This window comes from Oncorhynchus mykiss, chromosome 2, assembly GCF_013265735.2.
Source record: "Oncorhynchus mykiss isolate Arlee chromosome 2, USDA_OmykA_1.1, whole genome shotgun sequence".
NCBI lineage: Eukaryota > Metazoa > Chordata > Actinopteri > Salmoniformes > Salmonidae > Oncorhynchus > Oncorhynchus mykiss.
In genome coordinates this window covers 66272043-66294888 of record NC_048566.1, presented here as the reverse complement: position 1 = coordinate 66294888, position 22846 = coordinate 66272043, and the positions used below count along the sequence as shown (strand labels likewise).

The window sequence follows — 22846 nt, the reverse complement described above, 5'->3', positions numbered from 1 at the left end:
TTATTTTATTTTTAATTTTACGCCTTTTTATCCCCAATTTCGTGGTATCCAATTGTTGTAGTAGCTACTATCTTGTCTCATTGCTACAACTCCCGTACGGGCTCGGGAGAGACGAAGGCTGAATGTCATGCGTCCTCCGATACACAACCCAACCAGCCGTACAGCCATACTGCTATATATTTTTTTACACAGCGCGCATCCAACCCAGCCGCACCAATGTGTCTGAGGCTACACCGTGCACCTGGCAACCTTGGCTAGCGCGCCCTGCGCCCGGCCCGCCACAGGAGTCGCTGGTGCGCGATGAGACAAGGAGATCCCTACCGACCAATCCCTCCCTAACCCGGACGACGCTAGGCCAATTGTGCGTCGCCCCACGGACCTCCCGGTCGCGGCCGGTTACGACAGAGCCTGGGCGCGAACCCAGGGACTCTGATGGCACAGCTGGCGCTGCAGTACAGCACCCTTAACCACTGCGCCACCCGGGAGGCCACGATTTCTGATTGTTATGAAAACCTGAAATCGGCCCTAATTAAATCGGCCATTCCGATGAATCGGTCGACTTCTAGTCCTTATGTCTCCCAATTGGCGTACACACACACCTCAGCCTCAGAGTCCTTCAGTTTCTGTTTCTTCTCCTTGACCTTCATCTCAAACACCTGCTCCATCTCTGTTTCCATCTTCTTCATCTTCATGACATGTTCCCTCCGCTCCTCCTCCATCTGGGCCAGGGGGCTCCTACAGGTCAAAGGTGAGGGACCAAACATCAAGAATCACTAACAGTGACCAGTGATTAACGAAGCACATCCCAACCTATACAGTCTGGTCACCGTCACTTAATGACATTATGACTCAAACGTCAGGTTCATCTATGAAATAAGCTTTACAGCATATTTTAGATTCTTTCTCAGCCTGTCTGATTACTATTGAACATATCAGATGTATGGTATTTCCTCTGATGATTAAGGTCTCTCTCCTACCTGGTCATTTGGTTCTTGGTCTTGCTGGTGTCCACTCCTCCATTGCAAGTTACGGCAGCAAGCTTTTTGCTGCGGTAGTTCTCATAGTGGACGTTGTTGGTCACATCCTTCAGATCTTGCATATGGGTCCTACAGGAGAGAATTGGGGAAGTTGGGTCTCAAATAATTATATCACTGTAAATACCGTGGTATAATCACTGACAATAATGGATGAATAAAAGGATTGACATGCATCCTCTGTCTCTCACCTGATCAGCATGTTCCGTAACACAGTGAAGTCACAGTGCTCCCCGTTCTCCACTAAAACAGGAAGAGAGAGAGAGAGCGAGAGAGAGATGTCAGAGACCCACAGAGATTGTTCTCTTCACATCGCCATCAATCATTATTGGGTACTGGTAGAATATACACCAGTTCCCAGAATTCCCGGTAACATTACAAAGGCTCTCGGATCAAAAGGGACAATTTCTACTCACGGAGCCAAAAATCACTGGGTCGCTCAGCTAGTCTACATTCTTATTACAGGTAATTACCCGATGAGACTGTTAGGTAGTCAAACACACAGACAACACACAAAGTCATTGGCCAAAAGGACCCGTGCTCAGACAGTCAGACTGTAAACAAGAATGTGTCTGCTCAGTGAACACACAGACATGGTTAAAACTATCCCTAAGGACAGAGACACATTTCACTGGACCACTGCTCAAACACACACATTCAATAGTATACAGTACATAGAGTAGTCAACAGACAGACATGTCACAGACCAGACAGACCACTGCTCTAAGACATACATTTCAGCTGATTAAACACACACATGGTTAAAAGATCACATGGGATTCTGGAAAAGGACCGCAGAGACACTGCTGCTGCTGCTGAGGATGTGGATTTCTCCTCTTTCCTGATCAAAACATGGCTCCTTTACTACATAGCTCCTCTCCCCAGGCCCCACCTTATCTGGGGCTAAGCCTAACGTGCATCACGCTGTCAGCTGTGGATCTCAGGAAGAGAAGGAGGACACCTTACCCGTGAGGTGCATGCATAGAGCCCCTGCTGTCACCTACCTGAGTGACTTCTGATGGGAGGGAGGAGAGGGCACACGGGAACCCAGGTCCTGCCCAGGTGACCCCTGTAACCCGTGTCTGTCCACCCTGACTGTCTACTGAACGAGGGGTTACATGAGGGGAGATGAGGGCTGGCAGGGCAGGCCAGCCTCAGTGATGGGATGGGAGTGGAGGAGGGTTTGGTTGAGGTGGGGTCACAGGGTCATAACAAAGCATGGTTGTAGCTCTAATGGAAAGACACACCCTCGGCCGATTGGCTGAAAACTCCTGATGTATGCTGGACTGAATGGTTGTTGCCTCCTCACTGTTGTTTTCAGTGCTCTGCCGTTAAAACAGAGCAACACTGAGAGCAAGATCACTGCTATCGCATGGGGTCAGCTGCCCATCAGGAGTTTTAAGCCCGAGTGCTTTAGCTACTAATGGTCGTTCGATTATGATACCTGCATGGAGGTTTCCATTGAATGAGCCAAGAACAGGGAAAAATGTCTTATCCCATGACAAAGAACTTATTGTAAAATGTTCTATGAATCAATATGCAACGGAGTATGTGTGATGGACCCCCTGTGGGAACTACAGGGAGTGTCAGCAAACAGCATCACGGTGCAAGGATTTAGCGCAACAGAGTGTATATAGATAAGTGACTGTTCTTAGATAACGCATGCAAAATATGTATACATTCACATACTATGTATACAATAAGTTTGTGCATTTTCAACTCTTAACAGTGCTACAATTGAGTGTTGACGAGTGGCCAAATGATGACTAAAACGAATAACGGTAGATCATGCAGTTCTGGAAAAGGTATGACTTAATATAAAAAGGTATACTTCAGGATTTTGGCAATGAGGCCCTTCATCTAGCGTGTTAGTCGATACCCATAGACTTCCAGCCATTGTGCTAACGCTAGTTAGCATTGGCTCACAAAACTACCTCTAAATTCCTTCACACTGGACACAGACGCATAAAAAATGGAATCCACAAGGTCATCTGACTCTGGGGAAGTAGATAAAGGGCCTCATTGCCCACATCCCAAAGTATCCCTCGAAGATAATCAGGTACCTATTAACATGAGTTAGAGGGTGATGTTGCTCTATTCTAGGAGAAGCGTTAGCGCTGAACAGCCTATAGGTTTTTCAATTAGTAAGAGCTCCACTTTGACCATCAACCTAATGTCGTAGCAACAAAAAGTGAAGAGGGGAGGAAGGCCTGAGGGAGAGGGGTATCAAATGTGAGAGATGGTTTTGTTTACCAAAAATGCCCTCTGTCAGTCATGGAAAAGAATAGACAGAAAGAAAAAAGAGAAAAGAAAGAATGAAAAAGTGAAAGACTGATACGGTCAACCACTGATACGGTCAACGGTCAACCACAGAGCAACACTTGAAAATGAAAAAAAAAATGTATTTCAGGGAACTTAAAACAAAAGAAAATCAAGTGGAGAACAACAACGATTCATTGTGGCCAATGGTGAAAAAAGGGGTGACAAGGTCTCCCTCTCTGAAGTCCCTGGGGTGGTACAGTACAGTGTTCACTGCCAGAGAGACCATGATATCCTAGTAGAAGAACCCTGTCCCCCTTTTCCAGAATCCCTGTCAGAAACACTCTGGGGGGAGGGGGGGATTTCCTGGGAGGCCATGCAGTTTCCCTACACTAGGTCTCCACACTTCCGTGCTTCATCCACTTGCATGGCACAGTGAGTGACATTAATAAAGAACATTCTCCAGAACAACAACCCACAGACAATACCATGCCACTGTCTCATCTCAGACAGAACAGAGAACCCAGCCAGGCCCATACTGAACCTACCTTCTGCCACGCCCCAGGGGTACTGACGACCTCTGACCTTCTTGCCGTTCACTTCAATCACCACGTTGCTGCCAACCACTGCCAGAGGCATCCGCTCCTGCCGCACAGGGAGACAGAGGGAGAAGTGATAGTTAATCAGTGAGCCTGTACAGTATTGACAACCTATTAGATAACCAAACTGACAGGGACAAAACAAAATGGCAGATGGGGACTAGTGTGGACTGATACCAATGACCGTATCAGTCTCTCTCATTGGACACTACCTTGATCTTCCGGATGAGCTTGCTGTCCTCATCGTCCTCGGTGTCAGGAAACTCATAGATTCTGATCTTGTGTTCTTGGATTTCCTTCATGATCTGAGTTGAAGGTAAAAATGACATGAGTAATTGCCATACACATGTTGTGTTTGTGCAAACACGAATAATGAACACATACACACACCTGTTTCTTGAACAGCTGGCATTCTTCAGGTGTCAGAGTGTCTGCCTTGGCGATTAGAGGGATCACGTTGACCTTGTCATGGAGACGCTTCATGAACTCAATGTCCAGGGGCTTCAGCCTTCAACGCATTTTACACAGTTAAAAAATATATGTTCTGAGGCTCTGTTGTTGCACAGTCAAAACAGATACACAGTCAGTCAGACAAACACAGGCAGGCAGGCAGGGAAGGCTGACTTATGCGTAGATGTGACACAGTCCTGAATAATTATCTGTAGTTAATACACGTTCTGCTCAAACTCACGCAGTGCATTATGCCACCAGTGGCAAGAAAACACTGGAGGAACCAAAGAAACACTGACCGTCTTATTTACACTACATGACCCAAAGTATGTGGACACATGGTCGAACATCTCATTCCAAAATCATGAGTATTAACATGGAGTTGGCCCCCCTTTGCTGCTATAACAGCCTCCACTCTTCTGGGAAGGCTTTCCACTAGAATATTGGAACATTGCTGCAGGGACTTGCTTCCATTCAGCCACAACAGTATTAGTGAGGTCGGGCACTGATGTTGGGCGATTATGCATGGCTCACAGTCGGCGTTCCAATTCATCCCAAAGGTGTTCAATGGGCTTGAGGTCAGGGCTCTGTACAGGCCAGTCAAGTGCTTCCCCAAACTGTTGCCACAAAGTTGGAAGCACAGAATTGTCTAGAATGTCATTCTATGCTGTAGCATTAACATTTCCCTAAGGGGCCTAGTCCAAACCATGAAAAACAGCCCCAGACCATTATTCCTCCTCCACCAAACTTTACAGTTGGCACGATGCATCAGGGCAGGTAGCGTTCTCCGGGCATCCGCCAAACACAGATTCGTCCGTCGGACTGCCAGATGGTGAAGCGTGATTCATCACTCCAGAAAACACATTTCCACTGCTCCAGAGTCCAATGGCAGTGAGCTTTACACCACTCCAGCTGACGCTTGGCATTGCGCATGGTGATCTTAGGCTTGTGTGTGGCCACTCGGCCATGAAAACCCATTTCATGAAGCTCCAGACGAACAGTTATTTTGCTGACGTTGCTTCCAGAGGTAGTTTGGAACTCGTAGTGAGTGTTGCAAACGAGGGCAGATGATTTTCACACAATAAGCACTTGATCGGTCCCATTCTGTGAGCTTGTGTGGCCTAACACTTTGCGGCTGAGCTGTTGTTGCCCTAAAGACTTTCCACTTCACAATAACATCACTTAAAGTCGACCGGGGCAGCTCAGCAGGGTAGAAATTTGACGAATTGACTTGTTGGAAAGGTGGCATCTTATGGTGGTGCCACATTGAAAGTCACTGAGCTTTTCAATATGGCCAATGTTTGTCTATGGAGATTGCATGTCTGTGTGCTCGATTTTATTATCCTGTCAGCAACGGGTGTGGCTGAAATAGCCGAATTCCCTAATTTGAAGGGGTGTCCAAATACTTTTGTATTTACTGTATAGTGTATTTTCATGTCTTTTCTTTTTCCCAGTCAGTGACCACTAATAATTATGTCATGGTGGGATCATGAGGGATTCTCTTTGTTATTCTCTCTGTGATGTTCTCACTCTGGCTGATGAGGGAGTAGGTGGACAAAGGGGCTCTTCTTCTCTGTGGCCGGAGTTCTGTCCAGGGACTGGAGGGGAGAGCTGGAGGGGGCAAAGCAGTAAGGGTGATGGGGGGGGCGGTGGGGATGGCTGTGGATCCCAGGAATATACAGACACAGAGCAACAGACCCGCTGTTACAGGTCACAGGACTAAAGGGGGCATATGAAGTGTGAGGAGAGCGACAGGGACAGACCTGGCAGAGGAGGAAGGTCACATTCTGAATTTGTCTCCACATTAGCAGAGGCAAGGACTGACATGATTTCTGATCTCTTAATCCATTACCTTGTGTCGGTCTATCAACGGACATTTTTATGATCTTATATAATGTCACAACCACGTCAGTGTCCATAGTCCTCCTTATATGGCTACATATAATTACAGCAACCATTTGACTGGTTAAAATATGTAGGATTGGATAGATCCTAACACAAAAAAGTGGGCCTAGCTGATTTGCTACGGAGGCTATCTACGGAGGCGTTTTTCTAAGCTGAAAATAAAGCATCCCATTCCCAGGGATTCTGAGCTCAGGGGCTCCTCAGTGAGCTGCCTCCTCCTGATTGGCTGGCTCAGTGATGGTGAGAGCGCTTCCATCTCATCCTCAGTCTAGTGGGTGTTATGCAACCTTGTAGGTCACAACATTGGCAGCCGACATCTCTCTCGGTCTTGCTTCCCACTCACATATGTGAACTCACGCATGCGCCTACTCTCCACTCATACATTCCTGTTCACGTTCGGGCTCACATACATAGGCAAGCAGAGGTAATCGATAAAGGCACACACACACGCAATCAAAAGCATAATGTCATGACTTCTACAACAGAGTTAATGCACATGGAAATACATGGCCACTTAACTCAGAAGCAGCATAGAGAACACTTTATAATTACAGTACACATGCGGTATAACATTTGTTATAATTTAAAATGTGTTTCAGCTCATACGAGTCTCTTTATCAGACAAGGAAAGGTGGGTAGCATATGCTTCATTTATTTAGCCATCAAAGAGTATATACTATACATCCTATGACATCAATGTAGTACTGGTACATGATCACAAAAGGACTGTTCTCCCACGGTCTGTCAGTACTCACCCGTGGCCAGAGGGGGCGATGAAGTACAGGCAGCAGTGAACTCTGTTGTCTGGCATCAGTCGTCGGTTCACCCTGGACTCTGCATTCAGGAAGTCCTCACACTTACTGTCAATGAAGTTAATGACAGGCTGCCAGCTGAGAGGGGGGATGAAAGAGGTGAGAAAGAGTAAAATAGGAAAATGTTGTTCACCTACATTTAGGCTCTCATTGACACAGAGAGAATATTGCATATAGTCACACTCCTACACAACAAACAAACTCCACCATATCTTTCATACATGCTCACATTCACTTTTAATACTCACCAGTTACTATTGTCCACTGCATCTCCAAACCCTGGCGTATCGACGATGGTGAGAGTGAGCTGGACACCCCCTTCCTTCACCAGAACCTTGGACTGCTCCACCTGCAAAACAGTAACACAGTGGCGCTAAGACATAACTCCATAGCTCCCATTTCATCTCTCAGCTCCCCCATACACTACGGCTCATCTATAGCTTAATCATGTTAGTCCTGGGGGGAAAAAATGGCAGCTGTGACAGTGATATGGTGCTGGTAGATTTTTCACGGTTTCGGAGACATAATTAGCTTCCCACTACAGTATGTTTCAGTTGCTCTCTGTTCGGCTGCTGCATACTTTCACAAGGGTAGTTATTTTGGGGCGACCTCTTTCAGTCTCTCTAAACACGCAAAAACACATTCTTTGCCTTTGCAAAACACTTTAGTTTAGATGCACATTCTTTTCTAGCAGGGCATATATCAAGCACTCAAAATACTTTCGGAAGAGTGTGTGTGTGTGTGTGTGTGTGCGCGTGCCTGCATATCTGCTTTTAAATCCATTTCAGTGAAAGAGAAACAAAATACCCCAAAAATGTGCACCCATCAATTGAGTGAAATCTGAGTAGACAGAATGTGACTATTTGACAGACATAAGAGATTGTTCTGGAATATAAATACTCCCCCCCCCCCCAGCCCACGGCAGCCGCAGCAGACAGCCGCACACAGCACACTGGGCCCAAGTCTACCCCTCTACATTTACACTGTGGCTTTGGTCTACCCCAACAGCTCCATTTCTAAACATTGGACGCACTCTTCAATGGAGGATCAAACACATCAGCAGGAACCACAGGGACACCAGAGACACAACCAGGATTCTTAGGCCTCAACAAATCTGAAAAACAACTTACGTCGGTCTACATTCAAAATGAAGTCACACAGTAATTTCTTGAAAACAGCTTTGCAAAAGTGTGGTTCTAATTCAGGAAATGATGACTCACAAAGGTTACTAACTCCCACCTCAGTGCTCGCCGTGTGATGGAGATAAAACCCAAATATAGCAGCCAAACACCGCCCTTTGCATATACATCACAAAGACAGAACGCCGATGCCCAGGATGCCTCCGAGATGGGAGTCTTGTGTTTGGTGGGAAAGTCACCACTGGGTGTTGTTTCATGGGAACATTCCTAACCTCCTACTGACCCCTTCAGGCCCCAAGAGGAACCAGAGCCCCAGAGTCCAACTCTCCTCCTTCTTGTCCCCATCCTAAAGAGAGGCCACATAAATCTCCCCAAACACCCTTAACTAAAAAAAACAAAAATGTGCACCCATCAATTGAGTGAACTAGCCCCCCCCCCCCAGTCTCGTTATCTCTCCCTCTTCTGTTTATCAAGGACATATAAGGACAAAACACTGTGGGCTCTATCTCTAGCTGCTGGTGCTCTGGGTGCACTGCCTCTGGTCTGGCCGCTGTGACCATCCAGTGGTTATTGGGTTTGTTTGTATTGGCCTGAGAGCTTTGTGCTCTTTGCTCATGTTGCACTTCCACATGTGGAGGAAGTGTGTGTGTGTGTGTGTGGGGGGGGGGGGGGGGCTACCTGCACAGTCTTCTTGATCCGTAGGGATGGGCCAGGGTAATCCTTGGAGTACAGGTCAGTCAGGAAGAGGGAGTTGATGAGCGTGGATTTCCCCAATCCAGACTCACCTATGGGAGGAGATCTGACGTCAGTTACATCATTGTCACAGTGAGGAATTCAGCATATAGCTTTTATCTGGCTATGCAGTATGCATACACCAAAATAACTCATGCATACACATACCCTGCAGTGGCATAGTCACAGTCAAGCGTTTGAAGGTAATTTCTGTCCCGGATAACTGCAGCACAGGAAATAAAAGCTGATTCCTTGTCTCATTGGGAAAGGCCAAAAGCCTATCTGCCAGAAAGTAAGCTTTAAGTCCGAGTGAATAAAACATTTCTTCTCTCCCCTTCGCTCTCTCACTAATCGTTCTTACCCTCTCTTCTTTGACTATATGATCTTATTAATTTACAGAGGATAAAACACACACACACAGCTTCCATCTTACTGTGATTAATGAGTGAGCATCTTCAGACCTGTGCTTGGGAGTGACTGCTCTAGTGCTCTGGGAGGGTCAAGGGCGGGTTGCCTGACATGCTCCAGCAGGACCACACCAGCAGCAGAGCAACAGCAGCATTACCCCCACTGCCCCAGCAGGGGGCACCCCGACCGCCTTGCTTTCCACCATTCCCAACACTCCCACATCAACCCATACTCATGTCAAATTTCCATCAGATTCACCCAAAAAGCTCATATTGCTCTGACTTGGGGCCAATACCAGGCCACTGGTACTTTTCAGCCTGCATTTACATAACAATGGCTAACTATGAACTTTAAACCCGGGCTCCCAAGTGGCACAGCGGTCTAAGGCACTGCATGTTAGAGGCGTCACTACAGAGCCTGGTTTGTTTCCAGGCTGTAGCACAACCGGCCGTGATTGTGAGTCCCATAGGGCAGCGCACAATTGGCCCAGCATCGCCCGGGCTTGGCCGTCATTGTAAATAACAATGTGTTCTTAACTGACTTGCCCAGTTAAATAAAGGTTCCATAAAAACACCTCACAAAGCAACTGTCTTGATGATGCAGAGGTTGTTGATTCCATTTGCCCCCAAGTCTTTAGTGTTACACTACTGATGGAAACACACATTTCCTGATAATGACTGACAGTTGATTTGTGCGGTTGCATGTGCTCTGCTCTGCACATAATACTGCAATTCAACCAAACCAGTCATTATGATGACTCCGTGGCCAGTTGTGAAATCCTCAGATAGTGTGTCTCAACCTTCACCCCTCACACAGACCCTCTCTTTGAGGTGTAGACTCTGGGCAGCTCACATCTGGCTGACAAACAGCACTAGGTCACAGGTTCCCCCCTGCCCCCTTCAAAACACACTGTTTAAGCAGGAGATAAGACACACCAAACCCACCCGCTGTCTGCTGGGTACACCTGTCAGCACCCGGCCTATGCTGGAGGAGGTCACCCAAACCAGGAGGGGGAGAGGATAGAGGGGCAGGCAGGCACCTCCTACGCTACTCTGGGGGAATAGGTGGAGGGCAACAGAGGGTCAGGGGCATGTATCTAAAGCAGAACAGACAGAGTGCCTGCAGATTACATTACCCTGGAGCTTGATAGCAGGTATGAAGGCATTTTAATGGAAGCCAGTCATACCCATCATCCTCCCGCCCCTCTCTGTGGCCCTGAAACCTGGCACTGGGATCTCCTGTTTCGCTCTGCCTCTCATGCATGCAAAATGGATCTACAAGTCCCAGATAGAGAGAGGCCCTGTTCTGAGTCTGGCTCCTGGGACACTAATCTGCGTTTTGGGTTGAACGAGACACTGGGGAGGACAGAATTAGGATCGGAGTTCACTGGATTAGAAAAAAAAAAAAAAAAAAAAACACAGGACACTTTAAATAACTATCTTGCAGAAATGCAGTATGAACTCTATTGTAATCCTGGTATAAAATATAGCCGAAGAGCTTTTATCTCTGGTCCCTAGACTAGAGCCTCCTCGTCCTTTGTTAGCTTGAGGGCGACTGCTGATGTTGGCTAGAAAAACAAATGAAGGGAAATGAATAACTAAAAACACGTGGACGAGAAAGGACATCAATCACAACGTGATAACAGTCCATATATCTATAATCCTTTATACAGTAGGCCCATTATTACCACAAAGAACCAGACCCATTTTAGGTGACTCAAGGTCACCTCGCCTACCATCTAAAATCCAACCCCCAGCTCATCTCCTCTCCATCCCCCTCCTGCTGTGGACCTGGATCAATTACACCCCCTGGCCCCTCTTTCTCACCAAACACGCCACCTCAGCTGCACAACAGCCAGAACACAGGGAACTAACCAAATACCATAGAGCTGCTCCAAAGAGGACGCAAGCCAAATTACAGCTAATGTCCTGCGCAGTGTACTCCACTTATAACAACCACTGACCTTGGAGTTCATGGTAACACATCGTGGTCAAAATCACAGAACAGCAACAGTCGACATACCACAGACAGTTATTTAGTATCAGTGGCAGTTTTGTGGTGCAAACTAGCCGACACTTTCGCCAATGATCGTCTCTCTGCAGTAGTTACCCCACCCCCGGAGGACAAGTCCAACCCAATTAGCCTTCCTCTCAGTTTTAATTAAATATTGGTCCGCATGATCTCTGAAAACGCACTCTCCATAAATAGACCCTGTCCCTGACGACCAAAAGCTGCATGGATGGCTGGCTGGCTGGCTGGGTGACCCGCCCCTTACTTCCCCTCTTTCATAATGGGAACATTGTGAGGGGGACAGAGAGGGAGAGACCAAGAGGCAGGTGAAGAGAAAACAACTGACAGGGAGGGAATGGAAGTACAGTACTGAAGTACAGTACCTGCAGTTAGAGAGAGACAGATTGACAGGGGTATGGGGACAGACATACAGATGGACACACAGGACACGTTTCCCAAGAGATTCCTAACATTCCGGACTTTTATCTCTCCTCCCTCTTCCTGTCAACATACTAATGCCCAACCAAAAATGACCCCTGGGGTAGCAGCTGGCCCCAGACATCCTGACAGGCCACTTTTACACTCCCCTGCTTAGCCCAGCCAGACCAGACCCCTTGCTCCGCTCCTCATCACCCCAAATAAAGGGGCTCCTGGTGCTTCTGGTCTGTACGCCTGTAGCTCTTTTCCACTGACAAACACAGAGCTCTCCTCCCCTAACTAACAGACATGTGGGCCTGAATCACAGAGTGTAAAATGAGACATCTGGTCCACGGGTACTAATGTCTATATGAGGGGGGGGGGGGGGGAGAAGAGAGAGCGAGAGAGCGAGAGAGAGAGAGAGAGAGAGTGTGTGTGTGAGGAGAGGAAAGTGAGAAGGGATGTTTAAGTGGGTCAGATAAGCTCTATAAATCAGGAGATGGGATGGCTGCAGTAGGGTCAAAAGGTAATCTGATCAAGATCTGCAACACACCTCAACTACTATACAGCGGAAGATAAAGAGGATGATATACCAGAAATACTATGCTATAAGGCAGTCTATATGAGATGCTCTGGTAGGCTTACAGATGGACTAGCTACTCCACTGTCTATTAAAAGATTGGGTCTGTGTAGTCAATGGGAGTCAGTTTCCCAAGATTTTTGTGAGAGAGCGGGTAATCTATAAAAGATTCACTTTGAACCCCTGAGTCTAAACAGAAACTGACACAATCAGCACGAGTGAGGTCATACAGGACATGTGCACACTGCATTATACAGCAGCAGCAGCAGCTCCCCCCCCCCCCCCACACAGAGTCACTCACACACCCTGAAGCAGTCCAACTGATCTCACACAAACAAAGGCGCTCCTGCTGTGTCTCATGCACAAGGGCCATAGTCAGTCTTGGTGAAATACATTTCCTTTTCTTAGTGGCTCATCTTGTTACAATGTGATGACATGTCCTTCACCTGGAAAATCTGTGTCTGAAAACATCCTTTCTTTTCGTGGTTCTACGCTTTTGAGGTAGTGCCATCTTTTTAGTCAGTGAACAAGAGTCAGTAGATGACAGTAAGAAGACGAAGCGGAAACCAATAGGTGGAAATAAACTGCCATAGAACAGGGCAGGGATCATCAACTAGATTCAGCTGCAGGACGAGTTTTTCTTCAGTGGAAGGTTGGGGGGCCAGAACATAATTAGAAATCATTTGTAGACTACAAATTTACCGCAAAAAGCACAAACGGATATAATATTTGACTAAAACAGAATAAATTTAAACCTTGCTTATATACAATCACGTCTCTCTTTTGCGCTGGAATATTTAAGAACAGATTCCCAAATCTAAAATGACCCGGAGCTGATTTCCTGGTGTTTTTACAGTCTTTAATGTCTAACAATAAAACCAAAATGTACTTAAAAATCTTGAGGGGCCAAATACAGACACCCGTGGGCCGCCAGTTGGGAAATCCTGGAATAGGGATGGGATAGTGGGAGGGGAGTATGAATGGGTAGTAGGTAGGGCTGGAATAGGGATGGGATAGTGGGAGGGGAGTATGAATGGGTAGTAGGTAGGGCTGGAATAGGGATGGGATAGTGGGAGGGGAGTATGAATGGGTAGTAGGTAGGGCTGGAATAGGGATGGGATAGTGGGAGGGGAGTATGAATGGGTAGTAGGTAGGGCTGGAATAGGGATGGGATAGTGGGAGGGGAGTATGAATGGGTAGTAGGTAGGGCTGGAATAGGGATGGGATAGTGGGAGGGGAGTATGAATGGGTAGTAGGTAGGGCTGGAATAGGGATGGGATAGTGGGAGGGGAGTATGAATGGGTAGTAGGTAGGGCTGGAATAGGGATGGGATAGTGGGAGGGGAGTATGAATGGGTAGTAGGTAGGGCTGGAATAGGGATGGGATAGTGGGAGGGGAGTATGAATGGGTAGTAGGTAGGGCTGGAATAGGGATGGGATAGTGGGAGGGGAGTATGAATGGGTAGTAGGTAGGGCTGGAATAGGGATGGGATAGTGGGAGGGGAGTATGAATGGGTAGTAGGTAGGGCTGCAAGATATGGGCAATAAATGTAATTGCAATTTTTTTTGACCAAATATTGCGATTGTACTTGCGCTTTAAACTGAGCGTACAAAACATTAGGAACATGACAAACTGAACAGGTGAAAGCTATTATCCCCGGATTCAGAGGGGTTGGGTTAAATGCAGAAGACACATTTCAGTTGAAGGCATTCAGTTGTACAACTGACTCGGTATCCCCCCTTTTTAAATAATGATTTTTAAGCCGTGAGACAATTAAGACATGGATTGTGTATGTGTGCCATTCAGAGGGTGAATGGGCAAGGCAAAAGACTGAAGTGCCTTTGAACGGGATATGGTAGAAGGCGCAACAGTTTCCTGTGTGTATAAAGAATGTGTCACCACCCAAAGAACATCCAGCCAACTTGAAACACCTGTGGGAAGCATTGGAGTCAACAAAGGCCAGTATCCCTGTTGAACACTTGACACCTTGTAGAGAGTCCATGCCTTGACAAATTGAGGCTGTTCTGAGGGCAAAAGGGGGTGCAAGTCAATATTAGGAAGGTGTTCTTAATGTTTTGTACACTCCGTGTCGATCAAAAAACTTGGGTGAACTGAATCATAGAAATAGAATAATAAGAAGCAAAGCATTTGACCGAACAGAACAAGCGTATAGTGAATCTAACAGATGAGGAACTGCGCTGCTTAAGGGCTCCCGAGTGGCGCAGCGGTCGAAGGCACTGCATCTCAGTGCAAGAGGTGTCACTACAGTCCCTGGTTCAAATCCAGCTCATATCACATCTGGCCGTGATTGGGAGTACCATAGGGTGGTGCTCAATTGGCTCAGCGTCATCCAAGTTCGGCCGGTATAGGCCGTCATTGTAAACAGAGACTGGGATCTACTATTGGCACTTGTGAGTAAAGAGAAGCTCAAGCTCCAAGTGTTGTAAATTCTTAAGTCTTGTGAGGTGAACTGTAACAGAGGTCTATTTAGCCTCTACTTTGTTCCTATAGTATATCATGGATTTGGACAACCTGCTTTGTAGAGCAGCCCGGCTCTCTCCAATCTTTCCCAGGTTCAGTACAGAAATTCTGCCAGCTGGCCCAAAGGCCAGGAAACAGGTTTTTTCCATTCCAGAATTTTGGAGGGAAAAAATTGTCCCAAGCCAAAGTCCTGTGGCGTCAGTCTCACAGAGTGACATTGGAACAGTGGAGACACTTCCAAGTGACCGGGCTCTAACAGACGAGCGGATTCCCAAAAAGAGCCCCAGTCTGTCAAAACAGTGAACCCAGCTGGCTTCCATTACAGGCCAATCTTCTCACGACTACAGCTACAGCTCGCTCTACTGGCCCTGAGCCTGGGTGTGCGTTCTCTAACACTCTCTAGAACTCTCACAGAGAGAGGGTGCCTGTCTGTCTGTCAGAGCTGGAATGGATGAGATTGCTCCAGAAGTCTTAACTGGTAGAGTTTCACAATAGTAGTGTCTTAAAGTGTAAAAGTTATAATGCGAAAGTTATACTGTGTGAGTGTGTGTCAGTGTGAGTGTCTCATCTTTATGTTCGAGGCACTGTTGTGTTTGTTCTCTCTGCCACACTTCACATTAGTTATGTGTAATGTTTGGCTCAGCTGGGGTATGCAGTGGTTGGAGATAAAAGGAAGGAAAGGCCCATATGTAACAAGGCTGAAATCCAATCCTGTTGACATTGAATTCTGCCACTCTCCCTCTGGCACATGCAGCCCTTTCACAGTGTTACTTTACCAAACAGGAAACCCAAACCAGAGGGAGATATTCTGTATGTGGGACATGTCATGCTGGTTGGCTGTGAGAGAAAGAGTGTGTGTGTGTGTGTCTCGCAAGGAAGCGCAAGAGTGCACAGCTGGCATACATAAGACAAAAAACAAAATATCCAGTCTTGATTCCCATGGAAGGCAGCCCTTACATCAGTGAAGTATGATCAATACTGTATTTCCTCACATCAATCGCCTCATGCAGAGTAACAATTCAATAAACATGTGATTGTGGTCTGTGAATGTGTGTGTGCGCGTGTGATTGTATAACCAACCAGCTCTCACAGTCACACTGAAGAATCAGAAGTTTGTCCATTAACGTCAAATTTCGAAGGTTACGTTTAGGCAGGTTAAGTTATATACATCAAAAACAAGTGCTTAGCACTGGGATAGAACACACGACCCTCAGAACAGTCCACAAAGCAAAACCCAGGCCTACATGATTCTAATAGCATTCACAGTTGCCCCTAGTGGTCGGTTTTGAAGTAATCTCCTGACGTCCTGTTTACCTGGATGGATGTCTACTTTCGCAGTGGATCTTGAGCAACCTGGCTGGTATAACCAATCACTCCTCCACTCTCATCTAATCTCCTCAGCCACCAGATTCCATTCCAAGTTCATTGGAATTCTGTGGTTCAATAATTCTTAAATGCACTCAGTTTACCAATTCACAGAGCTAGAGTTAAAAGTTCAGTGACATTTTTACTTCAATTCCATGCAGAGAAATAGGAAACACACATTGATCTATACAATGCATTCAAACCAAATATGGGACCTCAAATGACATGACACTTTTTCACAAACAGACAGACTCACAAGCAGACACATATAGACAGACAAATTAACCCGACCAGGGAGACCCACACATAAAAAGAGAAGCAGACAAAATGACTCACCAACAACCATTAGTGTGAACTCAAAGCCCCTCTTCACTGACTTCCTGTACACTTGGTTGGGGAGGTTGGCGAACCCCACATACCCCTCCAGATTCCTCTGCTGGAAGAAAACACACAGAGTTACTCTGGAATCTCCTGGGGTGAGAAAAGCACTTCTGCGTACACAGACACACAGAGAGACAAAGAGCTGGTTTTAGAGGCCATGATTAGTATCTCTCTGGCCCAGAGTGACCAAGCACCTTTGAAAGAGTGGGGTGAAACGGAAACAGGGTTATGGGTTTGAGGTGAGTAAAATTACTACAAAAATAGGTACAAAAGGAGAGGAAGGAGATAAGGTACTCTAACTGATCCTCCTGTGTTTATTTACAAGTCGTATCATATCCATCATATCCATCATCTGAGAGACGTCGTCATGGAGATAGTGGATCTCACACCAGATGACAGCCAACGCGTTCCCAAGTTGTGTGTTCTCCTTCTCTTGAGTACCGTATTTCTCCATTCCTCCCTCTGCCTGCTCTAATCTCATCCTCTCTCTCTCCCAGCGCGTTGTCACTCACGCTACACAAGGCAAACACAATTGATCACTGCTCGCCCCTGTTCACAGGACCTCTCATGCGTGTCCCAATGGACAACACAGGGGTAGAAAAGGGAGAGGGGCCACACTAGTCACTCCCACACAACAGCCCAGTCAGACACTACCACCCTGAAAACGTGTCCTCTCACTCCTATAGTAACAAGGAGAGTCAGGAGACACACAACAGGGCTGCGTTGGGAGCAAACGCATTGTTGTGGTATGTCGGAGGTGTGCAGGCAATTGCCCTAAATGCTTCCATTTGAGGAAAGGAGTTAGTGGAGTATTAAGCCAAAAAGCTCTACGACAATCTTCGTGTGTATCCTTTTCCACATCTCAGGCTTCATTAACACCACACCGATCAGAAGCTGGTCGATTTGAGGGGATTTAAGCCTTAACCCTGATTGAAGATGTAATAACAATTGTGTCATTGTTATAGGCTGTGATAACAAATGTGTCCTAAGACTCCTTGCCCCGAAATAGACCAAGGGGCAGATGGGAAACCTTCCTCACCATCCCCTTCCGTATTTTAACAGATTCAGTGTAACAGTAAAATCACTGTGCTAGGAAAAAAAAATGATAACAGGTCAATGGAGAAAATCAGGGCACATCCTGTCAAAGAGAAGTGGCTTATAAAACCAGATAAGCCGTAGTAGCAGGGACAAAAACACCTAGGCTATTTTGACCATCAAATAGGCCCTATAGCAAAGCCCAGATCCATCTCTGCCTACCTACAGTGGCAAAAATTATTACCTGGATTTATGCATACATTAGTCATCAAATTTGATCTGATCTTCATCTAAGTCACAACAGACAAACAGTGTGCTTAAACTAATAACACACAAATTATTGTATTTTTCTTGTCTATATTGAATAGATCATTTAAACATTCACAGTGCAGGTTGGGAAAAGTACGTGAACCCCTAGGCTACTGACTTCTCCGAAAGCTAATTGGAGTCAGGAGTCAGCTAACCTGGAGTCCAATCAATGAGATGAGATATGTTGGTTAGAGCTGCCTTGCCCTATAAAATACTCACCAAATTTGAGTTTGCTATTCACAAGAATCATTGCCTGACGTGAACCATTCCTCAAACAAAAGAGATCTCAGAAGACCTAAGATTAAGAATCGCTGACTTGCATAAAGCTGGAAAGGGTTACAAAAGTATCTCTAAAAGCCTTGATGTTCATCAGTCCACAGGAAGACAAATTGTCTATAAATGGAGAAAGTTCAGCACTGTTGCTACTCTCCCTAGGAGTCCTGCAAAGATGACTGCAAGAGCACAGCACAGAATGCTCAATGAGGTTAAGAAGAATCCTAGAGTGTCAGCTAAAGACTTACAGAAATCTCTGGAACATGCCAACGTCTGTTTACGAGTCTACGATACGTAGAACACTGAACAAGAATGGTGTTCATGGGAGGACACCACGGAAGAAGGCACTGCTGTCCAAAAAAAAACATTGCTGCATGTCTGAAGTTGGCAAAAGAGCACCTGGATGTTCCACAGCGCTACTGGCAAAATATTCTGTGGACAGATGAAACTACAGTTGAGTTGTTTGGAAGGAACACACAACACTATGTGTGGAGAAAAAAAGGCACAGCACACCAACATCAAATCCTCATCCCAACTGTAAAATCTCATCCCAACAGTTTTGTAAAGAGGAATGGTCCAAAATTCCTACTGACCGTTGCGCAGGTCTGATAACAAAATGATTTCTGCAGTTGCGTGAGGTTATTGCTGCCAAAGGAGGGTCAACCAGTTATTAAATCCAAGGATTCACATACTTTTCCCACCGTGCACTGTGAATGTTTACACAGTGTGTTCAAAAAAGACATGAAAACGTGTAATTGTTTGTGTGTTATTAGTTTAAGCAGACTGTTTGTTTATTGTTGTGACCTAGAAGAAGATCAGATCAAATTTTATGACCAATTGATGCAGAAATGCAGGTATTTCCAAAGGATTCACATGCTATACAGTGGTAAGAAAAAAGTATGTTCCTTCAGGGAAATTGGAACATTCATGTAATCAGGTCTGTACATCAGCATGTGACAGTGGTGTAATCACCCACAGCACCCTACATCGAAATGATGCGATCTGTATCGATTGTGGCAATTAGGGTTGCACATTTTGGGGAATAGAAGAAGCGGAAACTTTTCGTTGGAATTAACGGGAATATATGGGATTTAACAGGAATATATGCAAATGAATACTAATACCATTTAAATGTAGATGTTTTTTGCATTGGTTATATTTACCATATCATATGGAGACAGAAACATAAACCGTTTACCTTATCATAAGTAGACATAATTGCAAATGATTCAATCGCACAATTCCTTGCATCTTGAGTAAACGTAAATTCTGGCACCGAAAGAGATGGCCGCCTCACTTCGCGTTCCTAGGAAACTATGCAGTAGTGGATCGGATCCCAGCCGGCGATCCAAAACAACGATGCCGTAAAAAGGGGCAAATGAAGCGGTCTTCTGGTCAGGCTCCGGAGACGGGCACATCACGCACCACTCCCTAGCATATTATTCGCCAATGTTCAGTCTCTTGACAACAAGGTTGATGAAATCCGAGCACGGGTAGCATTCCAGAGAGACATCAGAGACTGTAACATTCTTTGCTTCATGGAAGCATGGCTCACTCGAGAGACGCTAACGGAATCGGTGCAGCCAGCTGGTTTCTTCACGCATCGCGCCGACTGAAACAAGCATCTTTCTGGTAAGAAGAGGGGCGGGGGGGTATGCCTTATGATTAACGAGATGTGGTGTGATCATAACAACATACAGGAACTCAAGTCCTTCTGTTCACCTGACTTAGAATTCCTCACAATCAAATGTCGACCGCATTATCTACCAAGGGAATTCTCTTCGATTATAATCACAGCCGTATATATTTCCCCCCAAGCAGACACATCGATGGCCCTAAACTAACTTTATTTGACTCTATGTAAACTGGAAACCACATATCCTGAGGCTGCATTCATTGTAGCTGGGGTTTTTAACAAGGCTAATCTGAAAACAATAGTCCCTAAATTCTATCAGCATAACTAACTTCCGCGACGCATATAAGGCCCTCCTTTCGGAAAAGCTGACCACGACTCCATTTTGTTGCTTTCAGCCTACAGACAGAGACTAAAACAAGAAGCTCCAGCGCTCAGGTCTGTTCAACGCTGGTCCGACCAATCTGATTCCACGCTTCAAGACTGCTTCAATCACGTGGATTGGGATATGTTCCGCATTGCGTTCAACAACAACATTGATAACGCTGATCCGGTAAGCGAGTTCATGAGAAAGTGTATCGGCGATGTTATACCCACAGCAACGATTAAAACATTCCCAAACCAGAAACCGTGGATTGATGGCAGCATTCGCGCGAAACTGAAAGCGCGAACCACTGCTTCTAACCAGGGCAAGGCGACCGGAAACATGACCGAATACAAACAGTGTAGCTATTCCCTACGTAAGGCAATCAAACAAGCTAAGTGTCAGTATAGAGAAAAAAGTAGAGTCGCAATTCAATGGCTCAGACACGAGAGGTATGTGGCAGGGTCTACAGTCAATCACGGATTACAAAAGGAAAATAGCCCCGTCGCGGACCACGATGTCTTGCTCCTAGACAGACTAAGTAACTGTTTTGCTCGCTTTGAGGACAATACAGTGCCACTGACACGGACCCCAAAACCTGCGGGCTCTCTTTCACTGCAGCCGAGTGAGTAAAACATTTAAACGTGTTAACCCTCGCAAGGCTGCAGGCCCAGACGGCATCCCCAGCCGCGTCCTCAGAGCATGCGCAGACCAGCTGGCTGGTGTGTTTACGGACATATTCAATCAATCCTTATCCCAGTCTGCTGTTCCCACATGCTTCAAGAGGGCCACCATTGTTCCTGTTCCCAAGAAAGCTAAGGTAACTGAGCTAAACGACTACCGCCCCGTAGCACTCACTTCCGTCATCATGAAGTGCTTTGAGAGACTAGTCAAGGACCATATCACCTCCACCCTACCTGACACCCTAGACCCACTTCAATTTGCTTACCGCCCCAATAGGTCCACAGACGACGCAATCGCAACCACACTTCCCTAACCCATCTGGACAAGAGGAATACCTATGTGAGAATGCTGTTCATCGTCTACAGTTCAGCATTTAACACCACTGTACCCTCCAAACTCGTCATCAAGCTCGAGACCCTGGGTCTCGACCCCGCCCTGTGCAACTGGGTACTGGACATCCTGACAGGCCGCCCCCAGGTGGTGAGGGTAGGTAACAACATCTCCACCCCACTGATCCTCAACACTGGGGCCCCACAACTCAATCATCAAGTTTGCGGACGACACTACAGTGGTAGGCTTGATTACCAACAACGACGAGATGGCCTACAGGGAGGAGGTGAGGGCCCTTGGAGTGTGGTGTCAGGAAAATAACCTCACACTCAACGTCAACAAAACAAAGGAGATGATTGTGGACTTCAGGAAACAGCAGAGGGAGCACCCCCCTATCAACATTGACGGGACAGTAGTGGAGAGGGTAGTAAGTTTTAAGTTCCTTGGCGTACACATCACGGACAAACTGAATTGGTCCACCCACACAGACAGCGTTGTGAAGAAGGCGCAGCAGTGCCTCCTCAACCTCAGGAGGCTGAATAAATTTGGCTTGTCACCAAAAGCACTCACAAACGTCTGCAGATGCACAATCGAGAGCATCCTGTCGGGCTGTATCACCGCCTGGCACGGCAACTGCTCCGCCCACAACCGTAAGGCTCTCCAGAGGGTAGTGAGGTCTGCGCAACGCATCATGAGGGGCAAACTACCTGCCCTCCAGGACACCTACACCAACCGATGTCACAGGAAGGCCATAAAGATCATCAAGGACAACAACCACCCGAGCCACTGCCTGTTCACCCCGCTATCATCCAGAAGGCGAGGTCAGTACAGGTGCATCAAAGCAGGGACCGAGAGACTGAAAAACAGCTTCTATCTCAAGGCCATCAGACTGTTAAACAGCCACCACTAACATTAAGTGGCTGCTGCCAACATACGGACTCAACTCAAGCCACTTTAATAATGGAAATTGATGGAAAAATGTATCACTTGCCACTCAATGCTATGTCGGGTATGGAATGTAGGGTATGTAATCATTATATCAAGTGGCATTGTGTGGCAATGCCATTTAATATAATGATTACATACCCTACATTACTCATCTCATATGTATATGTATATACTGTACTCTGTATCATCTACTGCATCTTGGCATCTTTATGTAATACATGTATCACTAGCCACTTTAAACTATGACACTTTATGTTTACATACTCTACATTACTCATCTCATATGTATATACTGTACTCTATACCATCTACTGCATCTTGCCTATGCCGTTCTGTACCATCACTTATTCATATATCTTTATTGTACATATTCTTTATCCCTTTACACTTGTGTGTATAAGGTAGTAGTTGTGGAATTGTTAGATTACTCGTTGGTTATTGCTGCACTGTCGGAACTAGAAGCACAAGTATTTCGCTACACACGCATTAACATCTGCTAACCATGTGTATGTGACAAATACAATTTGAACTAGTAGCAGGGTAAAAGGTTCAATGTGAACCCAAAGGACAAGATAAACTGTATAGTGTAAGTCAGAAGTTTACATAAACGAGTTTTAATGACTCCAATCTAAGTGTTTCAACCACTCCACAAATGTATTGTTAACAAACTATAGTTTTGACAAGTCGGTTAGGACATC

General features: G+C 46.1%; 1 protein-coding gene across 4 annotated transcripts in view; it reads right to left on the bottom strand.

The window, feature by feature from the left end:
* LOC110494104 (septin-7) overlaps positions 1-22846 on the bottom strand; it is a 31465-nt gene that overhangs the window by 3426 nt on the left and 5193 nt on the right. The window contains exons 1-12 of one of the 4 annotated variants that reach the window (XM_021568829.2): positions 16895-17041; positions 16528-16627; positions 8877-8983; positions 7308-7408; positions 7003-7137; positions 4283-4400; positions 4105-4197; positions 3842-3938; positions 3288-3299; positions 1226-1277; positions 978-1106; positions 600-735 (exon numbers count right to left, since the gene is read on the bottom strand). In XM_021568829.2, coding sequence (XP_021424504.2) covers positions 600-735; positions 978-1106; positions 1226-1277; positions 3288-3299; positions 3842-3938; positions 4105-4197; positions 4283-4400; positions 7003-7137; positions 7308-7408; positions 8877-8983; positions 16528-16627; positions 16895-17026 — 1212 coding nt within the window. In that variant the 5' untranslated portion in view covers positions 17027-17041. Of the gene's footprint in view, positions 1-599; positions 736-977; positions 1107-1225; positions 1278-3287; positions 3300-3841; positions 3939-4104; positions 4198-4282; positions 4401-7002; positions 7138-7307; positions 7409-8876; positions 8984-16527; positions 16628-16894; positions 17042-22846 lie in introns of those variants that run through there. The other 3 variants (XM_021568868.2, XM_021568859.2, XM_021568850.2) reach the window with 3 other exon arrangements.